The sequence below is a fragment of the Lampetra planeri genome, chromosome 3 (assembly GCF_965212315.1).
Source record: "Lampetra planeri chromosome 3, kcLamPlan1.2.h2, whole genome shotgun sequence".
NCBI classification, from domain to species: domain Eukaryota; kingdom Metazoa; phylum Chordata; class Hyperoartia; order Petromyzontiformes; family Petromyzontidae; genus Lampetra; species Lampetra planeri.
Window position 1 is genome coordinate 4,815,352 of NC_136109.1, and position 20,412 is coordinate 4,835,763.

General features: G+C 47.2%; 1 protein-coding gene across 2 annotated transcripts in view; it reads right to left on the reverse strand.

Moving 5' to 3' along the window:
• LOC144736793 (uncharacterized) overlaps positions 1-20,412 on the reverse strand; it is an 870,278-nt gene that overhangs the window by 261,679 nt on the left and 588,187 nt on the right. For both annotated transcript variants that reach the window (XM_078619432.1, XM_078619441.1), the window contains 4 exons: positions 17,572-17,747; positions 7,999-8,086; positions 6,528-6,715; positions 4,074-4,153 (listed from right to left, as the gene is read on the reverse strand). In XM_078619432.1, coding sequence (XP_078475558.1) covers positions 4,074-4,153; positions 6,528-6,715; positions 7,999-8,086; positions 17,572-17,747 — 532 coding nt within the window. The remainder of the gene's footprint in view (positions 1-4,073; positions 4,154-6,527; positions 6,716-7,998; positions 8,087-17,571; positions 17,748-20,412) is intronic.

Below are 20,412 nucleotides of genomic sequence, written 5' to 3' on the forward strand. Positions count from 1 at the left end.
TGCAACAGGAAGCAAAAATATAATGCCGTAGATGTGGTGGGGAGTGATGGTGTAGTGGTTAACACACTGCATTACAAACCCGCCCACTCACAGCCAACACTAATGACGATTATCTGAACTGGTGTGTGTAAACACCATTGGGGAGACAAAGGTGGCCAGGAGTGATGCTGGCCACCCACCCGTGACATGCCAATAACGGTCTTAATAAGTGCTCACCAACAGCAATTGCCCCAAGAGTCTGTTAACGGCTATATGGGCGATCTTTGTATATACAGTATGTGGGTACTCCATATGGTGGATGGCTATCCACGATTGGACCAAAAATTTACATTAATAATATAAACGCCCAACTTTACCTATCTGTGATGAACATGATGAACGCTTGAGAGAGAACGAGGTGATTTGGTGTTGATGCCCAGAATCGATTCCCAGAATCGACTTGTCCCCCACCGACACGACTTTGCCATTTGTTTTGCAACGACCACAATTTCCCATTCTCCCCGCATACGCTATCACAATAAACAAGTCGCAGGGACAGACGTTCGATTACGTTGGTAAAGACGAAGAACGTTTCTATCTTCGAATGCTGCTGTTGCATGTTTGAGGTGCGACCAGCTTTGAGTCGCTGCGGACGGTCGACGGAGTGGTGTGCGAGTGCTTCAAGGCAACAGCTTCAGCGTGAGGTCTTCTTGATTCGGACGACGAGTGGGATCGCTGCTTGACGGATGCCGGCACCTACATGATGCCGAAGCAGTTGCGCGAGATGATTGCTTTCATCTGCTGCTTCTCTCAGCCCGCATCACCTCTCAAGCTGTGGGAGGACCACAAATTGTACTTAACTCTCGACTACATGCGAAGAGATGCCGACGACACCGCGATCAACAAAGCACTTCACGACATCAACAGCGTTCTGCAGCAGCACGGATTCTCCTGCAAAACAATTGGCTTGCCAACACCAAAGGGAAACCCACTGGAAGTAGATGTGTATGCCCAAGTTGAGGAAGCAAAGAGGGCGCACGATGTCTTACGATGCTCAACGAGAAGCAGCTCGACACGTTCAACAAGATCATCATGTCTGTCGATGACGAGAATGTGACGAACCGATGCTTCTATCTCGACGGTCCTGGAGGTTCGGGCAAGACCTTCCTCTACACAACTGTCATGGCGTACATCCGGGGTCGAGGACAAATTGTACTGCCATTTGCAACGACAGGCATCGCCGGAACAATGCTCAAAGGAGGACGTACTGTTCACAGCGGATTAAAGCTTCCAGTTCCCTTGCTCGACACTTCAAGTCTCTTCCATGTGGCCTGCATCGCCACAAGCCGAAGTTCTGCGCAAAGCTTCGTTCATCGTCATCGAGAAAATTACTATGCTGTCGAAGAACGGACTTCGCTGCATCGACAAGCTCTTGCGCGAGGTAATGGGCAACGAGAAACCATTCGGCGGCAAAGTCTTTATTGTAGGCGGCGACTTCCAACACTCTTCCCATTGTGCTACGAGGAACGCGAACGGATATCGTTGAGTACTGTATCAAGGCAAGCCGTTTGTGGAAGAACTTCACGCAGCTCATGCTTATGACAAACATGCACAGCGAGGGACAAAATTAGCACAACGAATGACTGCTTAAAGTTGGAACAGGGAGCTTGCCCCCAGTGCCGGGAATCTTCGAAGAGAGCACATTTCAAATCCCAGAGCAGATGGTGGTAACGGAGCATCTCATCGAATCCATCTTCGGCAGCATAGGAGATATGTCTATAGACGACCTTTCGAAGCGAGTCATTGTCGCAACCGACCAATGCACAGACACTCGAAATGAACCGCAAAATCAACGGACAGATGCCTGGCGAGCCCGCCATCTACTACAGCGCCGATTCAGTCATGAGCGGAGATCCCAGCAACACAATCAATTTTCCAGTCGAGTTTCTCAATGACCAGATGCCATCGGGAATGCCACCACACATCCTGCTGCTGAAGAAGGGCGTCATCATCATGCTTCTGCGGAATCTCGACCCAAAGAAAGGACTTTGCAATGGCATGCGACTGATTGTCGAAGAGCTCGTGAGAAAATTCATCAAGACACGGATCATCTCCGAGTGTAACCGAGGCAATTCAGTGTTGATTCCCAGAATCGACTTGGCCCCCACCGACACGACTTTGCCATTTGTTTTGCGATGATGACAATTTTCCATTATTCCTGCATACGCTATCACAATCAACAAGTCGCAGGGACAGACGTTCGATTACGTTGGAATCGATCTGCAGACGGCGGTCTTCTCGCATGGCCAGCTCTATGTTGCCTTATCTCGATCCCGCAATCCCAACCCGGTGAAAGTCCGCATGGAACCGAACCCCCAGCAAGGACATCTACTTAAAGACAAGAGAAAATTCACACGAAATGTCGTTTTCAATTAAGTCTTCCAGATGTAAAATGGTATAAGCTTTTAATGAAGAAATACAATTATCTAATTCAAAACATACTAAAATTCAAAGATGTTTCATTTTAAAACTTCTAAATGGAGCATCGGGTGCTTGCGTGAATGCGTCCTTCGTGTGCAAATTTTGTGACTTTCCTGGCTGAAGGCTGTAAATGATTGTGAGGGGCGCCATAGGCGCCCCCGACCAACCTAGTAATCATATAACGATCTTGGTCATGGCTGATAGAAAATAGAAAAAAAATCCCTAACTTCCACCAATAGGTGGCACTCACACTTTACGTCTATACTTATTTCTAAAATTCACCTACCATGTCACCTCAGAAGGTTCCTACCAACAGCTGCAGTGTGTGGTTGAGTTTGTGTTAATGTTTAAATGGATCGTTAATCAATTGAATGACGAACATTTATCTTTCCTATGCAATACAAATTTGGGCATTATGCAGGTAATTTACAGCATCATATCTCCACATACCATGCTTATTTCACAGATACATTTCCACCTGGGTGTTGCTGAAAGCGTTGTCAAAATTGGTTATTAAACACATATCACCGCTGAGCAAGCAATGCTAAAAACAGCCATGAATGCCATGTTGGCTAGCTTACGGACACTTGATTATTAGCAAAGAAAAACAACCTTTTATCATGCTGAATTAATAAAGGAATATATTTTAAAGTCTATACATATGTGAAGCGCAATCATGCAGCAAGTTCGAAATTTGCAGCTCAATTGTAACACAATTATGTGCAGGATCGATTAAATATCTGAAAACTCGATGGGTTTGCTTAAAGTGTGTCTGTTTCGGAAGATTAATAGTGCTGGATACAGCCACATTTGCCAATGTGATTTGTAACTTTGATCTTTACCTGTGTATCGATAGTTAAATGTTAATTTGCCATTTTATTGAGGGACTCCTGTGTGATCTGGGACTGTTTTGATATTTGTGCTACCTTGTCTAAGCTTCATAAATCGGACTTATATAAATTAATAAATGACTCATATTTAGTGACTTGCTTACCGTTTTCTATATTTTTTACTCCTGTTTTTTGTATTGTTTGTTGTTGTAACTCGCTGACCCGCCTATGCTGGATATCTGTGAAAAAGAGGGTCATAGCTCTTTGAATTCCTCTAGTCTAAATAATCTGATACTGATAGCCTTTGATTAAATTAAAGACATTCATGGTCCAGCGGAGCTGTGTATCTGGGTTCAAGGTGCTTCTGCACTATGAAGTATGGTTGAGTTGAAGGAAAGTTATTGAGCACTTCATTGATTGCTTCCCCAGGTCAATGGATTTATGCATAATAAACACATCACAGCATTTGCTGACTTTCTGACAGATATTGAATGGGTATGTGTTTTGGCTTTTCTGACCGATGTGAGCAAGCACCTGAATGTTCTTGTGACTCTCCCAATCGCAAGCTTATATATGTAGTGTCCTTATATCCAAATTAATTCCACTCTAAGAATGAAGCCTAAGACTCCCTGAACAAAAGACAGTATTTCGCAATGGAAAAGCTTGTCTATTTATATCAAAGTGTTTCGTATCAGCAGATGAACATGGTGCTTTGTTGTGAATATAATGCAATGTAAAATTATATTTCACAAGTCAAAACAAATGTCTTACTCATCAGCGTACCTTATCCCAGACACCAACCAGGCTCTCAATGGTAGAGCGGTCAAGAGTAGTCCCAGCATCCTTGTGCATCCTGCTGGCACCTATACAAACCACATGATATATTAATTTATATTTGGAGACAGAACAAAGTACTGATTAACATAAGGCGGCTTAATCGTATTTAATTAATTTACCCTCCCAGCAGCATAACAAAAGGCGGCTTGATCCTAGCTGGCTTATATACATATGCCATCTACATTACAAAGGCTCAGTTCCAACAGCAGTACTTGACCATCTCACAACTCCTCCTCCCCCACGGCCCTTCCTGGCTCCTCCCCCCTTAACCACTATATAAGGTCGTACCTCTTGGGACTTTTCTTTACTTGATACAGATATTTTGCTGTGACAGTTTCACCTGAAGATGGAAGCTTGTGTTGCCTCCGAAACATCGTGATTTTATTGTTTTTGTTTTTTTTTAATTAATTTTTATTTCATTTTTTACCTATGTGACTTTACCAAAAGAACTAAGAATATAAAGTACTGATTAATAATGTCATTATTCATAAAGCTATTTAGTTAAACCACTGAATGTGACATCACAAAGATAACACATGAAACATGTTGTCAAACCTATGTAAAAACAATTGCTGCAAGGAGAACACCTTAAACAAATTAGCAATAAAACATCATGTATGAACTTCTAATAATGGATAGTGGGTGGGAGATGGTAACCTTATCGTGGCCCTCATATCACATCTTCGTGTTACCTTAGAAAAAACTAATATCGTCTAGGCGAAATTGACATCATTAGGTCATATGCAGATGTAGATAAGTCAAGCTACACACTGAGAATGAGGCCGTTTTAAGAGCCGCAAACCATTGGACGAGGTATTCGAGTATACCAACGAACCATTGGAGGATTAAACACCGAAAGACCTAAATGTAATTTCCTGGCCAGAAACGACACGCAAAAAACATAGACATGGTCGCCTTACATGAGATGCACTTTACAGAGAGTACATAGACGGAAAGTTGCTGCCATCTACTACCATAAACATGGCCTCGCCACCTTTATCAGGCAAGGCCTATATAGTCTCAAGAACACCACCACAAATGACGGCACATCGACAATAATCGCCATAATTGGTCATGTGACGGTCACTAATTTATGTAAATTCCCAAATATTGATTGGCCATCGCCAACACTGCCAGCAGACACTCACCCGGCAATAAATATGGGTGACTTCAATAGTGGCCACACACAATGGGTTACTCAGAATTACGAAGCCAGAGAGCAATTTGAGAAAGTCATCAACAAGACATTCCTTATATACATCCCTAAACAGACAGACATTTTTCACTCAGACTTATGCCTTCATCTCAAATTACAAGAATGGACAGCCACTAATTTATTCATGAACCATTGATAGGCAATACTAACCATAATATAGTTTTTTTTGGGTTATATTGTGTAAATAAAAATATGTCGTTAAACCCGCCACCACCCGACAGAGCCAATTAGTAAGGATTGTCACATCAACGACCATGCTAACTTCTTCTTCAGCACACCGGTGTGTTGGAGAGTAAACCCATAACAGTTACAATTCGAGTACGATGTTTCGCTGGCAATTACAATGAACTTCATCAGGCAATAGCCATAATTGTGAAAAAAGTCCTCCTGTTTTGGTCTTAGAGGGGTAAAGGTGATGTCATCACTGTGGGCCAATTAGGAGATTTCCAAGGAGCCAACACAGACCAGTAGTCACACCCATTGGAATACTATTATCGGTCATACCTCAAAACTACAGCCATGTTGGAACTTTTGTAAAGCCAATTGGTGACAAAAAAACTTAAAGCCCAATTGAAGAACCTGGAACCAAAGCCTGAAAACTTCATGCCGACATCCTTGGGAATCCCCCCCACCTCCCCCTATAAATATTGCAGTGGGATGTTGTGCCACGTTGAATTGTCAAGGAGGCATGTGGGGGTTTTTTCTCTCTTCTTATTTGCCGTTTTCTCCTTTTTCCCCTCTTCACCTTCCCCAGTTGGCCTTGCGCAGTATGGGCTATCAGGGAAAGATGCACATGTTTTATGTTGTGTTGTGCCATTTCCTCTTTCTTGATTCTTATGCAATTTTTTGCAGGGGGCATTACACTCCATGGTGGTTATCAGGGCAGCATAGGTAGACAAAGCAGCGGACGGCTCGATATCAAGTGGAGAGGAGTTATGTAGAGGTCGTGCGGAGGCCACACTTAGGAGATGTAGGGGTCATGCATGGGACGCATAACCATGCCCAAAGAAAATAATTAAAGAAAGGAGCCAGGAAGGCACGAAAAACTAAATATGAGATTGGGGGAAAACCCAAAAGAGACATCTTGGCGGAAAAGGGCTCTGGACTTTGGGGAAAGAAAAGGCTTGGAATCAATGACCACTATTACTGAATGTGGTTCTTTCCATGGCGCAGATATCACACACCTGTATCTGAACTTGGCCATGCTTCAGCTGCGTCGCTGGGTCCTGATGTTGCAGGTTCACAGTCAAACATCTTCTCAATCTTCATGACGTCCCCATCACTCAGGGTGTGGCAGCCACCAAAGCGACGCATCCTTCTCATGTTCTTGGGAATCATGGTCGGGCTCTGCTCGTCTTTAGAGCCAGCGATCCTGGGGGGACATACAGAACCATTAACACTGATACAGCGCAATTACAGCACGTAAATACAGACTCAGAGTATTTTATAGCACGTTTTCTCAACAGAGTGTGTATGTAATACAAACACGAAACATCCCTCTTCCTAGCCATGTTATATCTCATAGTAATTTACAAATATACATCTCACCATCTTGTTTATTAATGCTACCTTATGAAATTACAAATATGTATACAGTCGACCCTTCCACATCGTGGGGATTAGGGGCGCAGGCCCCCCGCGATCTGGAAAAAACGCATAAAATGTTTTGGTTCCCTTAATGAGCGAAGCGAGCACCTCCAGCCGGGGGGTTTGTGGGGGGGGCACTGTGAGCCTTTGCGTGTCATCTGCTGGTTTTCGCGTTCTTTTCGCAAACTTTAACTTATTACAAAAATTTTATAATAAAAAAATTGTGTATATTTATGGTATTAAAAGATAAAACACATTCATATTATACAGTACTGTTCATATATAAACTTTTTGTGTGTCGTCTGCTGGCCTTCGCGTGTCATCTGCGGTTTTCGCAAAACTCTCAAAAACTCCCCAAAAATTCCCATTTCATTTCTTATGCTGACCCCGCGATATATTGAAATCACGATGGGGAAAGTGGCGATGCAGAAGGGTCGATTGTACATATAAAAACTAACATGTTAAGAAATGGCCTACTTAAGAGTTTTTTTTTATGTGAGATAAAAAATGGTCACTGCCTGAAACGTCATGAAATATATATTTTATTTTAAGGCAGTGTTATTGACGAAATTAATTGGAGGGTTTTTTTATTAACTACATATGCCCCACTCCCCACGCAGCATCACCAAAGAATGTTTTTAGTCTTGGGAGTTGACTGGTGTCCTGAAAACACTGGGAAAAATGAAGATAGTTAATATACTTATAATTCATAGTCACGATGTTAGAGCCTTGGATAAATATGCAGCATGGCTGCGAAAGGACTGTAAGTCTACAAGCTTGTGCTCGTATATTTAGCCAAATAAATGAAGTAGAAGATTGTATAGCCTGGATTGTTTACAATTTTCTGAAAAATAAAATTTTAACATGTGTAGTGACATAGCGCTGACTGTTGAACAGCAGCAGCAACTGCAGGTGGGTACTTACGACACAACATATGCAACAAGCCTGCGTTTGTTTTTTAGCTTCATACTGTATGTACATACGTATGACAAAGTGATACTATTTTAGTAATTCAGTAATTGAATGTCTACTGAATAGTTATTGACAAGTATATCAGATGTAACATACATGCTGTAGTGGGTGATGGAGCTGTAATCGTATGGAGTTGTTAGATTGTGTCCATGTGATGTTTTTTTCTCAATAGCGTCCTTCCAATCTGAAAAAAGAAAACAACGTTATACATCACGGGATCTCCTTTGCCAGTACCAAAATGTGATAATGGGTTTTCCCCTTTTTTCTGGCAACAAAATAGGTGTTAAGATTTGATTTGGAGATTTCGTGACTGCAGGAATAACTCTTTGGTTCTTTCGTTAAAGTCACGTAGAAAGAAAAATAAATTAAATAATAGCATATGACGTTTCGATTGCAACACAAGCAATCATCATCAGGTACGAATGCATGAGAAAACAAACCTAGTAAACTTAGAAATATATCTTCTTGGTTCTTTCGGTAAAGTCACGTAGAAGGGAAGTAATAAAACAATAAAAATAAAACATAATAAAATAATTCTCACGACGTTTCGGCTACAACGCAAGCAGCCGTCTTCAGGTGAAGAATGAGACACTGCCAAGCTAGGAGTTTATATATAAGCTGGGTAGGAGGTGGAAGAGGAGCGCCTTAACAAAAGAATGTGCATATCAAGAGGTATTTAGCATATTAATGGGAAATGCGTAGGAGGTGGGCGGGGGGGTTTCAAAGTCATATTATGCCCATGCATTATGCAGGATCAGCAGCACCAAGGGAGGGTGCAGGGAGTAGCATTAACAAAGGAAAGGAATGCTAATAGTATGTAGCTGCAGTTACTAAACCACGTAGAAAACTAAAGTGTAAACTACATAAAAACTAAAGTATAAACTGCATGGCATCATCAGTATATTTACTATACTCTACAATAAGCTGAGTTACTAACAGCAAGTAATACATTACAATTCTACGTCGTAAAAATTATATAATATGCTTCCATCTAAACTTTATTCTCTTACATCACACGAGCATACACCGTACTATATACTGCCATCGATAAACCCAACGTTAAATTATATACTGTATTGCTATAAACCACCCTATACCTTATACATTTTAATATAACACTATGTATTATTCTACCCACCCTAATGTGTATCACACTGCTATATGTTTACTATACAATTACGATACTATATGTTACTTTGTACATTGTATTAAGCATATAAATGTTATACTATTTGTTATTATACACTGTACCATTGACCGTCGTGTCAATGGGTGAGTCGTGAGGGGAAATATAATTCAATACAACACAGAGTCGGCTAACATAACAGTCAACACCCTACCTGGCTGATTACGTTCTTCCAAAGATTGCTACATTTGAGAGAGAGACAAAACACAGACACGGAGACACATAGACAGACACATACGCAGAGAGAGATAACAAAGAGACACGCAAAGAGAGACACACACATACGCACACAGAGAAACAACGCCTCTGTGTCGAGGCCTTAAATAGAGAGGGGACAGAGAGAGAGGCGGGGTAGAGAAATTAGCATGTCAATGAGAGATTTGGAGCTTTCGAGACTGCAGGAAATACTAGAGCTACAACACAAGGACACAAAGAGAGAGAGCAAACACACTTAATCAAATAAACTTAGTAAAATTTTGAAATGTAATGCAATGCAACACAGAGTCGGTCAACACACAATTAACCAACCAGGTAGGGTGTTGACTGTTATGTTAGCCGACTCTGTGTTGTATTGCATTATATTTATAAGTTTACTAGGTTTGTTTTCTCATTCATTCGTACATGATGATGATTGCTTGTGTTGCAATCGAAACGTTGTATGCTATTATTTAATTTACTTTCTACGTGACTTTACCGAAAGAACCAAAGAGGTGTTAAGATGTGAAAAAACCAAACTGAAACCTTTTAAAAGTGTAATGCGGGCGAAAGCGACCTTCCGGATGTGACGTCACGAGGAGGCGGAGCCAGGTGACGTGGGTGAAAGGTAGGGGGTCCTTAAGCGGGTAAACCGGAAGGAGAAGGCAGTCGGGGTGTGAATGGAAAGGTGTGGGGCCACGCGGGCGTACGAGCCGAGGGGGCACCGTCAGAAGCGGGAGCCAACCCTGGGAACAGTAGGGAGCTACTGGGAGGTGTAAAGCTGCAGATAGAGATAGGCAGTGAGGCTGTGTGTGAGGAGCAGCGGGGTGGCTGCCAAGAGTCGCAGGAGCGACGAGAAGGCGAGACAGCACGAGGCTGTCAGAGCTGCAGCAGGAACAGCCAAGGGAGCTGTGTGAGAGTACAGCAGCGGAGCTGCTGTGGGGCTGCAAGAGCGACAAGAACAGCAGCGGGGCTGCTGATGTGGACTGGAGTGACATCGGAACCAGCACAGAGAGAATAAGAGAGACAGCCGTGTGGGAACGCAGTACGGACCGAATAAAGGACACTGAGCCAGAGATCGTGGTCAAGTCTTTTATTACACTGGGGTCAGAAGTGAAACGGCATGTCTAAGCAAGTAAGGAAGAAAATTCCCCCGGCGCCAGCATCGGCTTCTTCGTCCGACGACGACGAATTCCCTCCGACCACGGATTTTGCTGGGGTGGTGGAGGAGAGCCCTGCTGAGGCGAGCACGGGGACGGGCGTGGAAGATGTCGGCGCGATGGCGGGTCCGTCAACAACATCGGACGCTGAGCAAAGATGGCAACAGGTGGCAGAACAACTGGAGACACTCAAGGACGTCCTGGCGCATCTGTGTCACCTCGTTACGCCAAGGACGACGATGGAACGAGAAGGTGCTCCACGGGCCGCCACGTTGCCTGCCCTGCCGCCGCCATTGGCCACGCGGCAAGAAGACGCCATCTTGCGCGCTCCGCGGCGCCAAACCGCCATCTTGGCCACGCCGCGGGCCGACGCCATTTTGAATTTACCTCCACAACAACCATCATTGGAAGACGGCGTAAAGAGGAGTCGGAGTCGCCACCTTACTACAGTTAAGGAATTCTCTATCGGGGGCGATTGGAGCGCTTTCGCCTGCCGATTTTTGGCGGCGGTTCGTTCAGCAAGATGGACCGATGCGGAGGCCTTGGAAGTGTTGCCGACTCTACTGGACGACGAATCTGTTCGATTTTTCCGTTCCATAACGGCCGATAAGAAGAAGACTTTATGTGGAGTTTTTGAGGAAATGGCCGACGCCTATGAGCCACCTGACGACGCGCATCGGCGATTCGCTCAACGACAACGAGCACCCGAAGAATCGCCCGTGGCGTTCAGGGGTGCGGTGTTGGAGCTGGCCATGGCAGCATATCCGGACACGCCACAGGATCTGCTCGAGCCCCTCATATTGGGAAAAATGCTGGAGCTGTCTCGGGATCTGGGGATCCCCATGCCTGTGTGTGGGCATGAGAAGCTCACGTCCCGGGCGGCAGCAAAGTGTCTGGATGCGCAGTTTAATCTCCGTCGCTGGAAGCAAGTGGCGGCATGGACGGGTGGGCCCGTCAAGGAAGGAGGCGCGATGGGGTGGGACCCCACAAGGGCGATCTATGTGCCGGATGAGCGGGGTCCACAGGAGCTGACGGCTGCCTCCTCTCCATGGCCGGGACGCGGAAGGCCGGGGCCGCGCGCTACGCCATCGGGACGGGGCCGCCGGGATGCAGGACCTGCGCTTCGGCGCAACGAGGCCGATTGCTTCCGCTGCGGCCGTAGGGGCCATTACGCCAAAGATTGCTGGGCCCGCTTCCCGGGTCCGCCGCAGCAGGAGCCCACAACACCGGACAAGCCGACCAAGGAACCTCCGAAACAGGCATGTCGGCACGCACCAGACACTCGGCAAGGCTTTACACCTCACCCACCACCTGTGTTGCGCGATCCTATTGTTGTTGTTAAAGAAAGGCCATCGACGGGGCCTTGTCATTCAGTTACGCAGTGGCGCAAATTGGCACGGAGAGTTGTCGCGGCCGCTACGGGTTCGTCCACTGTACCGGGGTCCATACAAGGTGTGGACGTGCGCATTTTGGTCGACTCGGGAGCGTCTGCGACTATTATATCGGATGTCATTTTCCATCTGTTGGGCATTCCGCCGGGGGCTGTGCGTCCGGTTTATGGGTCTTGCGTCGCTGCAAACGGGGGTAGTATGGGGATTGTGGGCCAGGTGGATGCTAAGATATCTATAGGGGATGTGTCGGCTTCGGGCGTTGTGTTAATATCGAGATCTTTGGCGGTTCCTTGCTTACTAGGCACGGATTTTTTGGCTAAGATGCCCATTTTGATTAAAATCAATGAGAATTGTATTGAATTGCCGGGGGGCCGTCGAATCTCGTTTCTGCCGTCGCCCTGGGGGCGACCTGCTTCGGCCGTACAGGTGCAGGCGCTGTCCGTCGCATCTGTGGACATCCCACCTGGTTCACAGATGCTTATACCCTTGCGGTATCGGAAGCCCCTGCCCAATCGGCTAGGAGCATTAGGGGTCTTGTTGTCACCATCCGCCACGATAACAACGGGATTGGCGTTAGTTGGGGCACAGACCATCGTCCGGCCGGATCAATTACCGGTTTTACAGGTGCTTAATGCGGGGGTGGAAAACATCCGTGTTCCGGCCGGTACGGTTGTGGCACATGCCACTACGGCGTTTGCGACGCACGATTGTCCGCATCGCCGAGGAGTGGTCGCTGGTGTTTCCGAGCCAAGGGGTTCGGATAATCGTTGGATCGCTACCTTATGTGACGAAAATTCTTCCCTGTCCGTGGGGCAACGTGATGCGCTGCGTAAATTGTTGCTGACGTATTCGGATGTGTTCAGCTCCGACGATTTGGATTTGGGACGCACATCGTTGCTTTCCCATCACATTGAGACGGGCGACGCTGCCCCTATTCGGTTAAATTCGCATCGGATGAGTCCAGCGGAGCGAGAACACGTTCGGGGGGCGGTGGAAGACATGTTGGCTGCGGACATTATATCGCCATCTAACAGCCCATGGGGCGCTCCTGTGGTCTTGGTTAAGAAAAAGGATGGCAACTTGAGATTTTGTGTCGATTTCCGGAAATTGAATAAGATATCGGTGGCAGATGCGTACCCCCTGCCGCGTATGGACGACTCCCTTGACGCATTGTCGGGGGCTAAGTTCTTTTCCACACTGGACCTCTCTTCGGGATTTTGGCAGCTTCCCCTTGACGAGTCCTCACGGGAGAAAACCGCATTCCGTACGCCGCAGGGGTTATTTCAATTCAACTGCCTCCCGATGGGATTGAATGCGGCCCCTGCTACGTTTCAAAGATTGATGGAGCTCGTTTTGACGGGGTTGCAGTGGGAGACGTGTCTTATATATTTGGACGATATTATTGTGTTCAGCCGCACATTTGAGGAACATTTAACGCGGCTGGAGACAGTGTTCACGAGGATGCGCTCTGCCAATTTTAAATTCAAACCAAAGAAATGCCACCTACTGCAACGGTCCATCCGTTATTTGGGGCACATTGTGAGTGCCGAGGGGGTGTCCACGGACCCGGAAAAGACGGCGTGTGTCCGGGATTGGCCGACTCCGGCCTCTGTGGGGGATGTTCGACGGTTTTTGGGATTTGCCTCGTATTACCGAAGATTTGTGCCAGGGTTTGCGACGATTGCGAGGCCCTTGCATCTCCTTACGGGTAAAGGACGGAAATTTGTTTGGGGAGAGCCGGAAGAGGCGGCCTTTCGGAGTCTGCGTGATCTATTGGCTACGGCCCCGACATTGGATTATCCCGATTTTGATCGCCCTTTCATTCTCGATACGGACGCGAGTGACACAGGTATTGGGGCGGTATTATCACAGTCTAAAGGGGGCGTAGAGCGCGTCGTGGCGTATGGTAGCCGAGTCTTGTCGCCTGCGGAAACACGCTACTGTGTCACTCGTAGAGAACTTTTGGCGGTTGTTTTTTTCCTACGGCAATTTCGACCGTACCTTTACGGTCGTTCTTTTATTGTGCGTACGGATCATGCGGCCTTGCAATATGCACTTAAAATGGACCAGCCATCGGGACAGTGGGCACGTTGGTTGGACACGCTGCAGGAGTTTTCCTTCCAAATTCAACATCGGAAGGGAGTGCGCCATGCGAACGCTGACGCACTTTCCAGATTACCAGGGCGCGCCCCTTGTAAATGTGCGTCGGGGACGCATAGGTGTTCGCCGATTCTCAACCCCCCTCAGCCGCTCACGTTGGCCGTCGGGAAGTCGGATACTCCGATGGAACCGGGACCGACTGATGGGGTTTTGAATCTGCCGCGGTCTGTCTGGATTCGGGAACAGATGATGGACGAGTCGTTGTTGTCCATGCGGAAGCGGTCTATGAGGGACAAGGGGAGTCCGAGTTCGGCTGTGGGGCCGCGAACCGCTCTCCGAGATGGTCTGCTTATGTGGCAAGAAAGGTTCCAGGAAAGCTGGCGTGTGGTGGTACCAACGTCCTTGCGATTTGAGTTGATTAGAACTCTCCATTGTGACACACTATTGCATTTAGGGGTGCAGAAGACCTTGTTGACGTTACAACGTCATTATTTTTGGCACGGCATGGCGACAGATGTCGTAGGGCACGTGCGCGCGTGCCCTGAATGCGCCCGGCGTAAGCCGCCTAAACATCCTTACGTGCCGCCTCTCCAGTCGATTCAGGTGTCTCGAGTCAATGAATTGGTGGCACTGGACATATTGGGACCCTTCCCACCATCGGCGAGGGGAAATAAATATTTGCTGGTAGGGGTTGAGTATCTCTCCCGTTGGCCGATGGCCTGGCCGTTGCCCGATCAGTCGGCCGCGGCCATCACCGACGCCTTTTTGTTTGGGTACATTATGGACAAGGGGGCGCCGGAGAGACTCCTCACGGACCAGGGCCGAAATTTCTCTTCTAAATTATTGGCTGAAGTGTGCGCAGGCCTTGGGACTAAGAAGATACGGACATCTCCATACCATCCGCAGACGGATGGTATGGTTGAGCGGCTGAACAGGACATTGTCTGCCATGCTTTGCCATACTGTGAGTGAACAGCAATCGGATTGGGATCTGCACATCCCCGGAGTGCTTTCGGTGTACAGGATGACGCCCCATGCGGCTACAGGGTATTCGCCGTTTTACCTTATGTATGGTCGGGAAAACGTGCCTCCGGTGGATGTGCAATTGGGTACTGGGGTGAAGGGACCTCGTAAACCACTCCCTGAATACATTCAGGACACGGTTCGCCGGGTTACGGAGGCGCGGGAAAACGCCCGCGTGGCTACGGCCAAAGCCCAGGCCCGGAACGAGCGGTATGCTCGGCGGTCTGAGGGGGAGTGCCCCTGGAAGGTGGGAGACCTGGCCTGGCTCCATTGCCCGCAGGTGCGGCCGGGGACCTCTCCTAAATTGCACAAACCTTGGCATGGTCCTGTGCGCCTCATTGAGGTTCCCAATCCACAGTCGGCGCACGTTCAGTTTGGTTCTCGCCGTTGGTTTGTTCATACGTCGCGGTTGAAACCATATGTTGCTCCCCTACGTGATGCGTCATCTCCCAATGTTGCCTTGCCGGGGTCTGTTGCTGCTGACTCTGACTCTTCCCCGCCTGCGTCCATTGATCTTGCTAGAGCGCCTGTCGTACCTGTTCCAGACAGGCCGACCGTGACGCCGCGGGGGAGGAGTGGGCCTGTTCGGAGGGCGCCTGCCAAGGCTGCGGGACCTTCAAGCCCGGCGACCCTTCCGACCCCGCTGCAGGCGCATTCGCGGAATATGACCAAGACTGATTCGTCAGGGACACGAGATGTCGGTGGACTTCCAATCGCAGCAGGGGAATTACCCCCTGTCATTTCTCGTGTTCCATCGCGTCCCCGTTCTACAAGTGGGCCGCCGACCGTCCGGGACGGGCCGGCGACCCGCACTCGTTCCAAATCGCTTACGTTTCGTTGATTGTATGTTGTTATTGTTCTAGTTCTTGCCGTCGTATTTATCGCATGCTTTCGTACGTTCGTTGATGTTACTTGTGTGTTGTTCTTGTTGTTATATTGCATGCTTAGTGTCCTTTAAGGGGGAAGGTCGGTTCACCGCATTACGCTTGGTGTTGTTCAGCCGAGGTCGGCTGGGTTTTTTTCTATGGGGGAGGGTGGTGTAATGCGGGCGAAAGCGACCTTCCGGATGTGACGTCACGAGGAGGCGGAGCCAGGTGACGTGGGTGAAAGGTAGGGGGTCCTTAAGCGGGTAAACCGGAAGGAGAAGGCAGTCGGGGTGTGAATGGAAAGGTGTGGGGCCACGCGGGCGTACGAGCCGAGGGGGCACCGTCAGAAGCGGGAGCCAACCCTGGGAACAGTAGGGAGCTACTGGGAGGTGTAAAGCTGCAGATAGAGATAGGCAGTGAGGCTGTGTGTGAGGAGCAGCGGGGTGGCTGCCAAGAGTCGCAGGAGCGACGAGAAGGCGAGACAGCACGAGGCTGTCAGAGCTGCAGCAGGAACAGCCAAGGGAGCTGTGTGAGAGTACAGCAGCGGAGCTGCTGTGGGGCTGCAAGAGCGACAAGAACAGCAGCGGGGCTGCTGATGTGGACTGGAGTGACATCGGAACCAGCACAGAGAGAATAAGAGAGACAGCCGTGTGGGAACGCAGTACGGACCGAATAAAGGACACTGAGCCAGAGATCGTGGTCAAGTCTTTTATTACAAAAGGAATCATGTCTGCATTAACCACAATGCTTGTGGTCAGAATGCAAATAAAAACACACTGATAATATATGCAATGTCCTTTAAACTGATTGGTCCACACCAGACGGCTTTCTTTTGAGTATTTTAACATCTTAACACCAGTTTTGTTGCCAGAAAAAAGGGGAAAAAAACCTATTATCAACTTTATACACTTGCAGATATAACCAAATAAAGTAAGGGCCTGCATTGCCAGCGGTGCAAAAGCACACAATGATATCTCACCACATCTGCTCGTGACAGTGCCATACAAAATATGCTTTAGTTTCGTTATATATTAATTGCATGATTTTGTATTATAAGTCTGTGGTAATGATAAACGTGGTGATTTTATTTATATAAAAAGCTTTTTTATGGGAAAGCTGTATCATGAGCTCTGTGATGCACATGCGAATACAATGCTTGTTTAGGTATAGGAATGACCACTGATTCTGGCTGCCTGATAAAAAAAACCAAGAATGTATTGAACCAACAATAGACTTGGTCATCTTTGTCAAAAGATTTTCCAAAATTAAAGACAAATGTAACATAAATTGTCCTTTTATATGATAATCCACAACATGCATGTTTCTGCGAAAATGCTGATTCAAGTTTAACTCAAGCCAATACTGGGGAGTCCTAGGATCATAAAACGCCCACCGGTGTGCTCCGTGCCAATGGATTCGCCGTGTACCATACAGCAGTAACAGGCACCAACAATATGACAGTATCATAACAGTGCCTGTCCTAAAATATGTTGCATAGAGGTGAAAGCTCACTGGCAGGAAGAAAAGGGACAGATCAAGATGCAAAGAGTCATCAGGTGAGAGTGCCTGGTTAGCATACCAACATTTTTACCTTCTGTTTCCTTCAAGTAGTTAGCAGCAGAACCACCATGCTCCAAGACATATATCACATGGATCCACTTTTTATCTACTTCATGGGGAACCATATCGATCTCTATCTGGCAGGCTATATGCACACTCCTCAGATTCACACAACCACATTACACTCACCTTCCTTGATGTTGTCGCTCAGCACCCAGACATGGTCGTCGCGGTCGCTGCGGCAGTGCTCGTGGTGGAAGCCGAGCGCATGCATGAACTCGTGAAGAACCGTGCCCTTGGTCACCTTCCCAGGCACAAGGGACAGCGCCTGGTCCCCACCCTGATGGCCGAGGAACGACCAATTCCTGCAACAACAGCATATCAGCACCGTCCTTTGTATGCTTAGCACTCAAAAGAGAAACAGTAGATGATTCCTCCAAAGAAATCCCCTTTATTTAAGCCCTATGTCGTTCACATAAACATTACACCTCTATATCATCCATATCCACACCCAGCCCAATAACAATGTTATACTCCTTGCATGCCCCTGCCATCTACATCATTCTTTTTTGTCACCATTTTTAAAAACTATTTCATGTGCTTTTGAGTAAATGGGCTCCATAAATATAAAATTTGATTAAATTAACACAACCATGCTAATACTACATACACACACACTGCAAACTATTACACCAATGCACTATGATGAACATTACACATGAACACCAAAAGTACACAACCCAAATGTCAACATGCACAAGTCACATGTAAAACATTCATCAAAATAGAAATGGCCAAATATCACAGTGCAGAACCCTCCTGAATGTCTTGAAACTCTGAGAGAATCCTGTATAAATGTATATGATCATCACCACATAAATAATGTGATCAATAATCATACCTAAATCATTATCACACACCCACTGTCATAATAATATTACCAATCTCACTATCAAATATCTTTAATCTCACTTATCCAGTCATGTCTTCAAACACTGTCACTCTCACATCTGTACAACCATGTCACCATAATCTTGCAAACACGCCCATTTGAAATCCATGTTCTCACTGACCAGTCCTCCAAGAGTGCACACATCAAAGTTATACATCATCTCACCTACATCAACAATATCCACACTATCCTTAGTAAAACTGTTTCCTTTGGCATTATCTTTCACACTAATATGTTCATCAAACATTAACTAGAAGCACACCAAATTTCACAGTTGTAATTGGTCTTGAACAAAATAAAATCTGTTTTTAATATTTGGCTATAGCAGAAGAATAAACAAAAATTGGTTAAACGGGTAACATTTTAAAGGTCTGTAAATATAAATTAAACCTATTTTACATCACACGGCGCAGACGCCACTTCATATGATGCTTACGAGACACAACCAAGAGTTATCGACAGGTTTCTTCAATAATTATTTTTTTTTGAAAAGCCTACGAACAACTAGGCGAATTATAGGTTTATTCAAAATCATATCACTGTACTCATGTGCAAGGAAAAAGAGCCATTACTCAAAACGCAACCTATATATATGTTTGATTATAAGGCAGACGCATGTGTTTCATTATAATGTTCTGCTTGTGCAACACTACTAAAGCAGCATCACCAAATAATTAGATTACTATAGATAGATAGCAGAGATGTCAGGTGTTGAAGCAAACCCTAGACCCATGAACGATACTTCCCAACCATCATTAGCGTGTAGCGCCATGGATTTTAACAACATGCAAGGATTTGGCATTTTACACGTTAATATCAGAGGTCTAATGGCTAAATTTGAACTATTCAGAACTGAGCTTAATCAGAACTGAGCTTAATCATTACTGCCCTGATATTTTATACCTGTCTCAAACATGGCTTAACCCACATATAACCAACTAGCGGTGAGTACCCGGCGTTGCCTGGGCGAAAAAGGCAGACACATATAGTTACACACGCAAATCCATTGATACACAAAAATAGAGTTACACGCACAAATGGACTCTCACATATGTAGTGGTGGTGTTGACGTGCGCCGACTGTGACAGTGATGGATCACGGGGCGGCGCGGGGTGCGGGGTTGGGCACGCGTTGTGGGCGTGGTGTGGACGCGCGCGCCGGGAGTGACAGATGACGGGGCGGCGCGGCGTGGGTGGTGAGGCACGATGAGACGTGGGAAAACAGGATCGTAGCCAGCGCCCGGCGATTGGTCGAATAAGTGGGTGCTCGCAGCGACGTCCGCAGGTGGGGTATAAAGGGGGACGCGCGAGAGCACTCGGGGAGAGTTACCCAGTTGAAGACCCGAAGACGGAGCTGAAGACCTAGTGCCCCGAGACCCCTAGTCCCGCCGTCCTTGTGGGGACCGGGGCCCTGTGTGGCTCGGAGGCGAGGCTGTGGGACCCGGGGTCCGACGCCCCCGTGGGTCGGGCTGGGGACCCACAGTCGAGACGGATACCCCGGGCAGGGAGTGTCCCGAGTAGCTCAGTGGCGTTAGTCGCCGAGTAGCTAAGTGGATGTTGGTCATCCGAGTAGCTCAGTGGCGTTAGTCGCCGAGTAGCTAAGTGGGTGTTTGTCACCCGAGATACTAAGTGGATGTTGGTCATCCGAGTAGCTCAGTGGGCGTTAGTCGCCAAGTAGCTAAGTGGGTGTTTGTCACCCGAGATACTAAGTGGGTGTTTGTCACCCGAGATACTAAGTGGGTGTTTGTCACCCGAGATACGAAGTAGGTGTTAGTCACCTGTGAACGAGTTTGATAAAATAAAGAGTGTGTTACCCGTGAAGTCGTCTCCCGCCGAGTTACTACATTACAACTGGCGTCAGAAGTAAACCTGTCTTCAAGAAGTATGGACACGAGGAAGACTACCCGTACCCACGAGCGAGGTCGGGACGACGACGGCGTACCGGGGACACCGACCTCGGGAGTAGAGGACGAGGAGTTGCCGCCGATGCAGCACTTCGCGGTGATGGCCGACGCTCCGCTTGCCTCCGACACCAGCCTCCAGGACGCGCACTCCCGGTTGGCGGAGTTGCTACTCGCC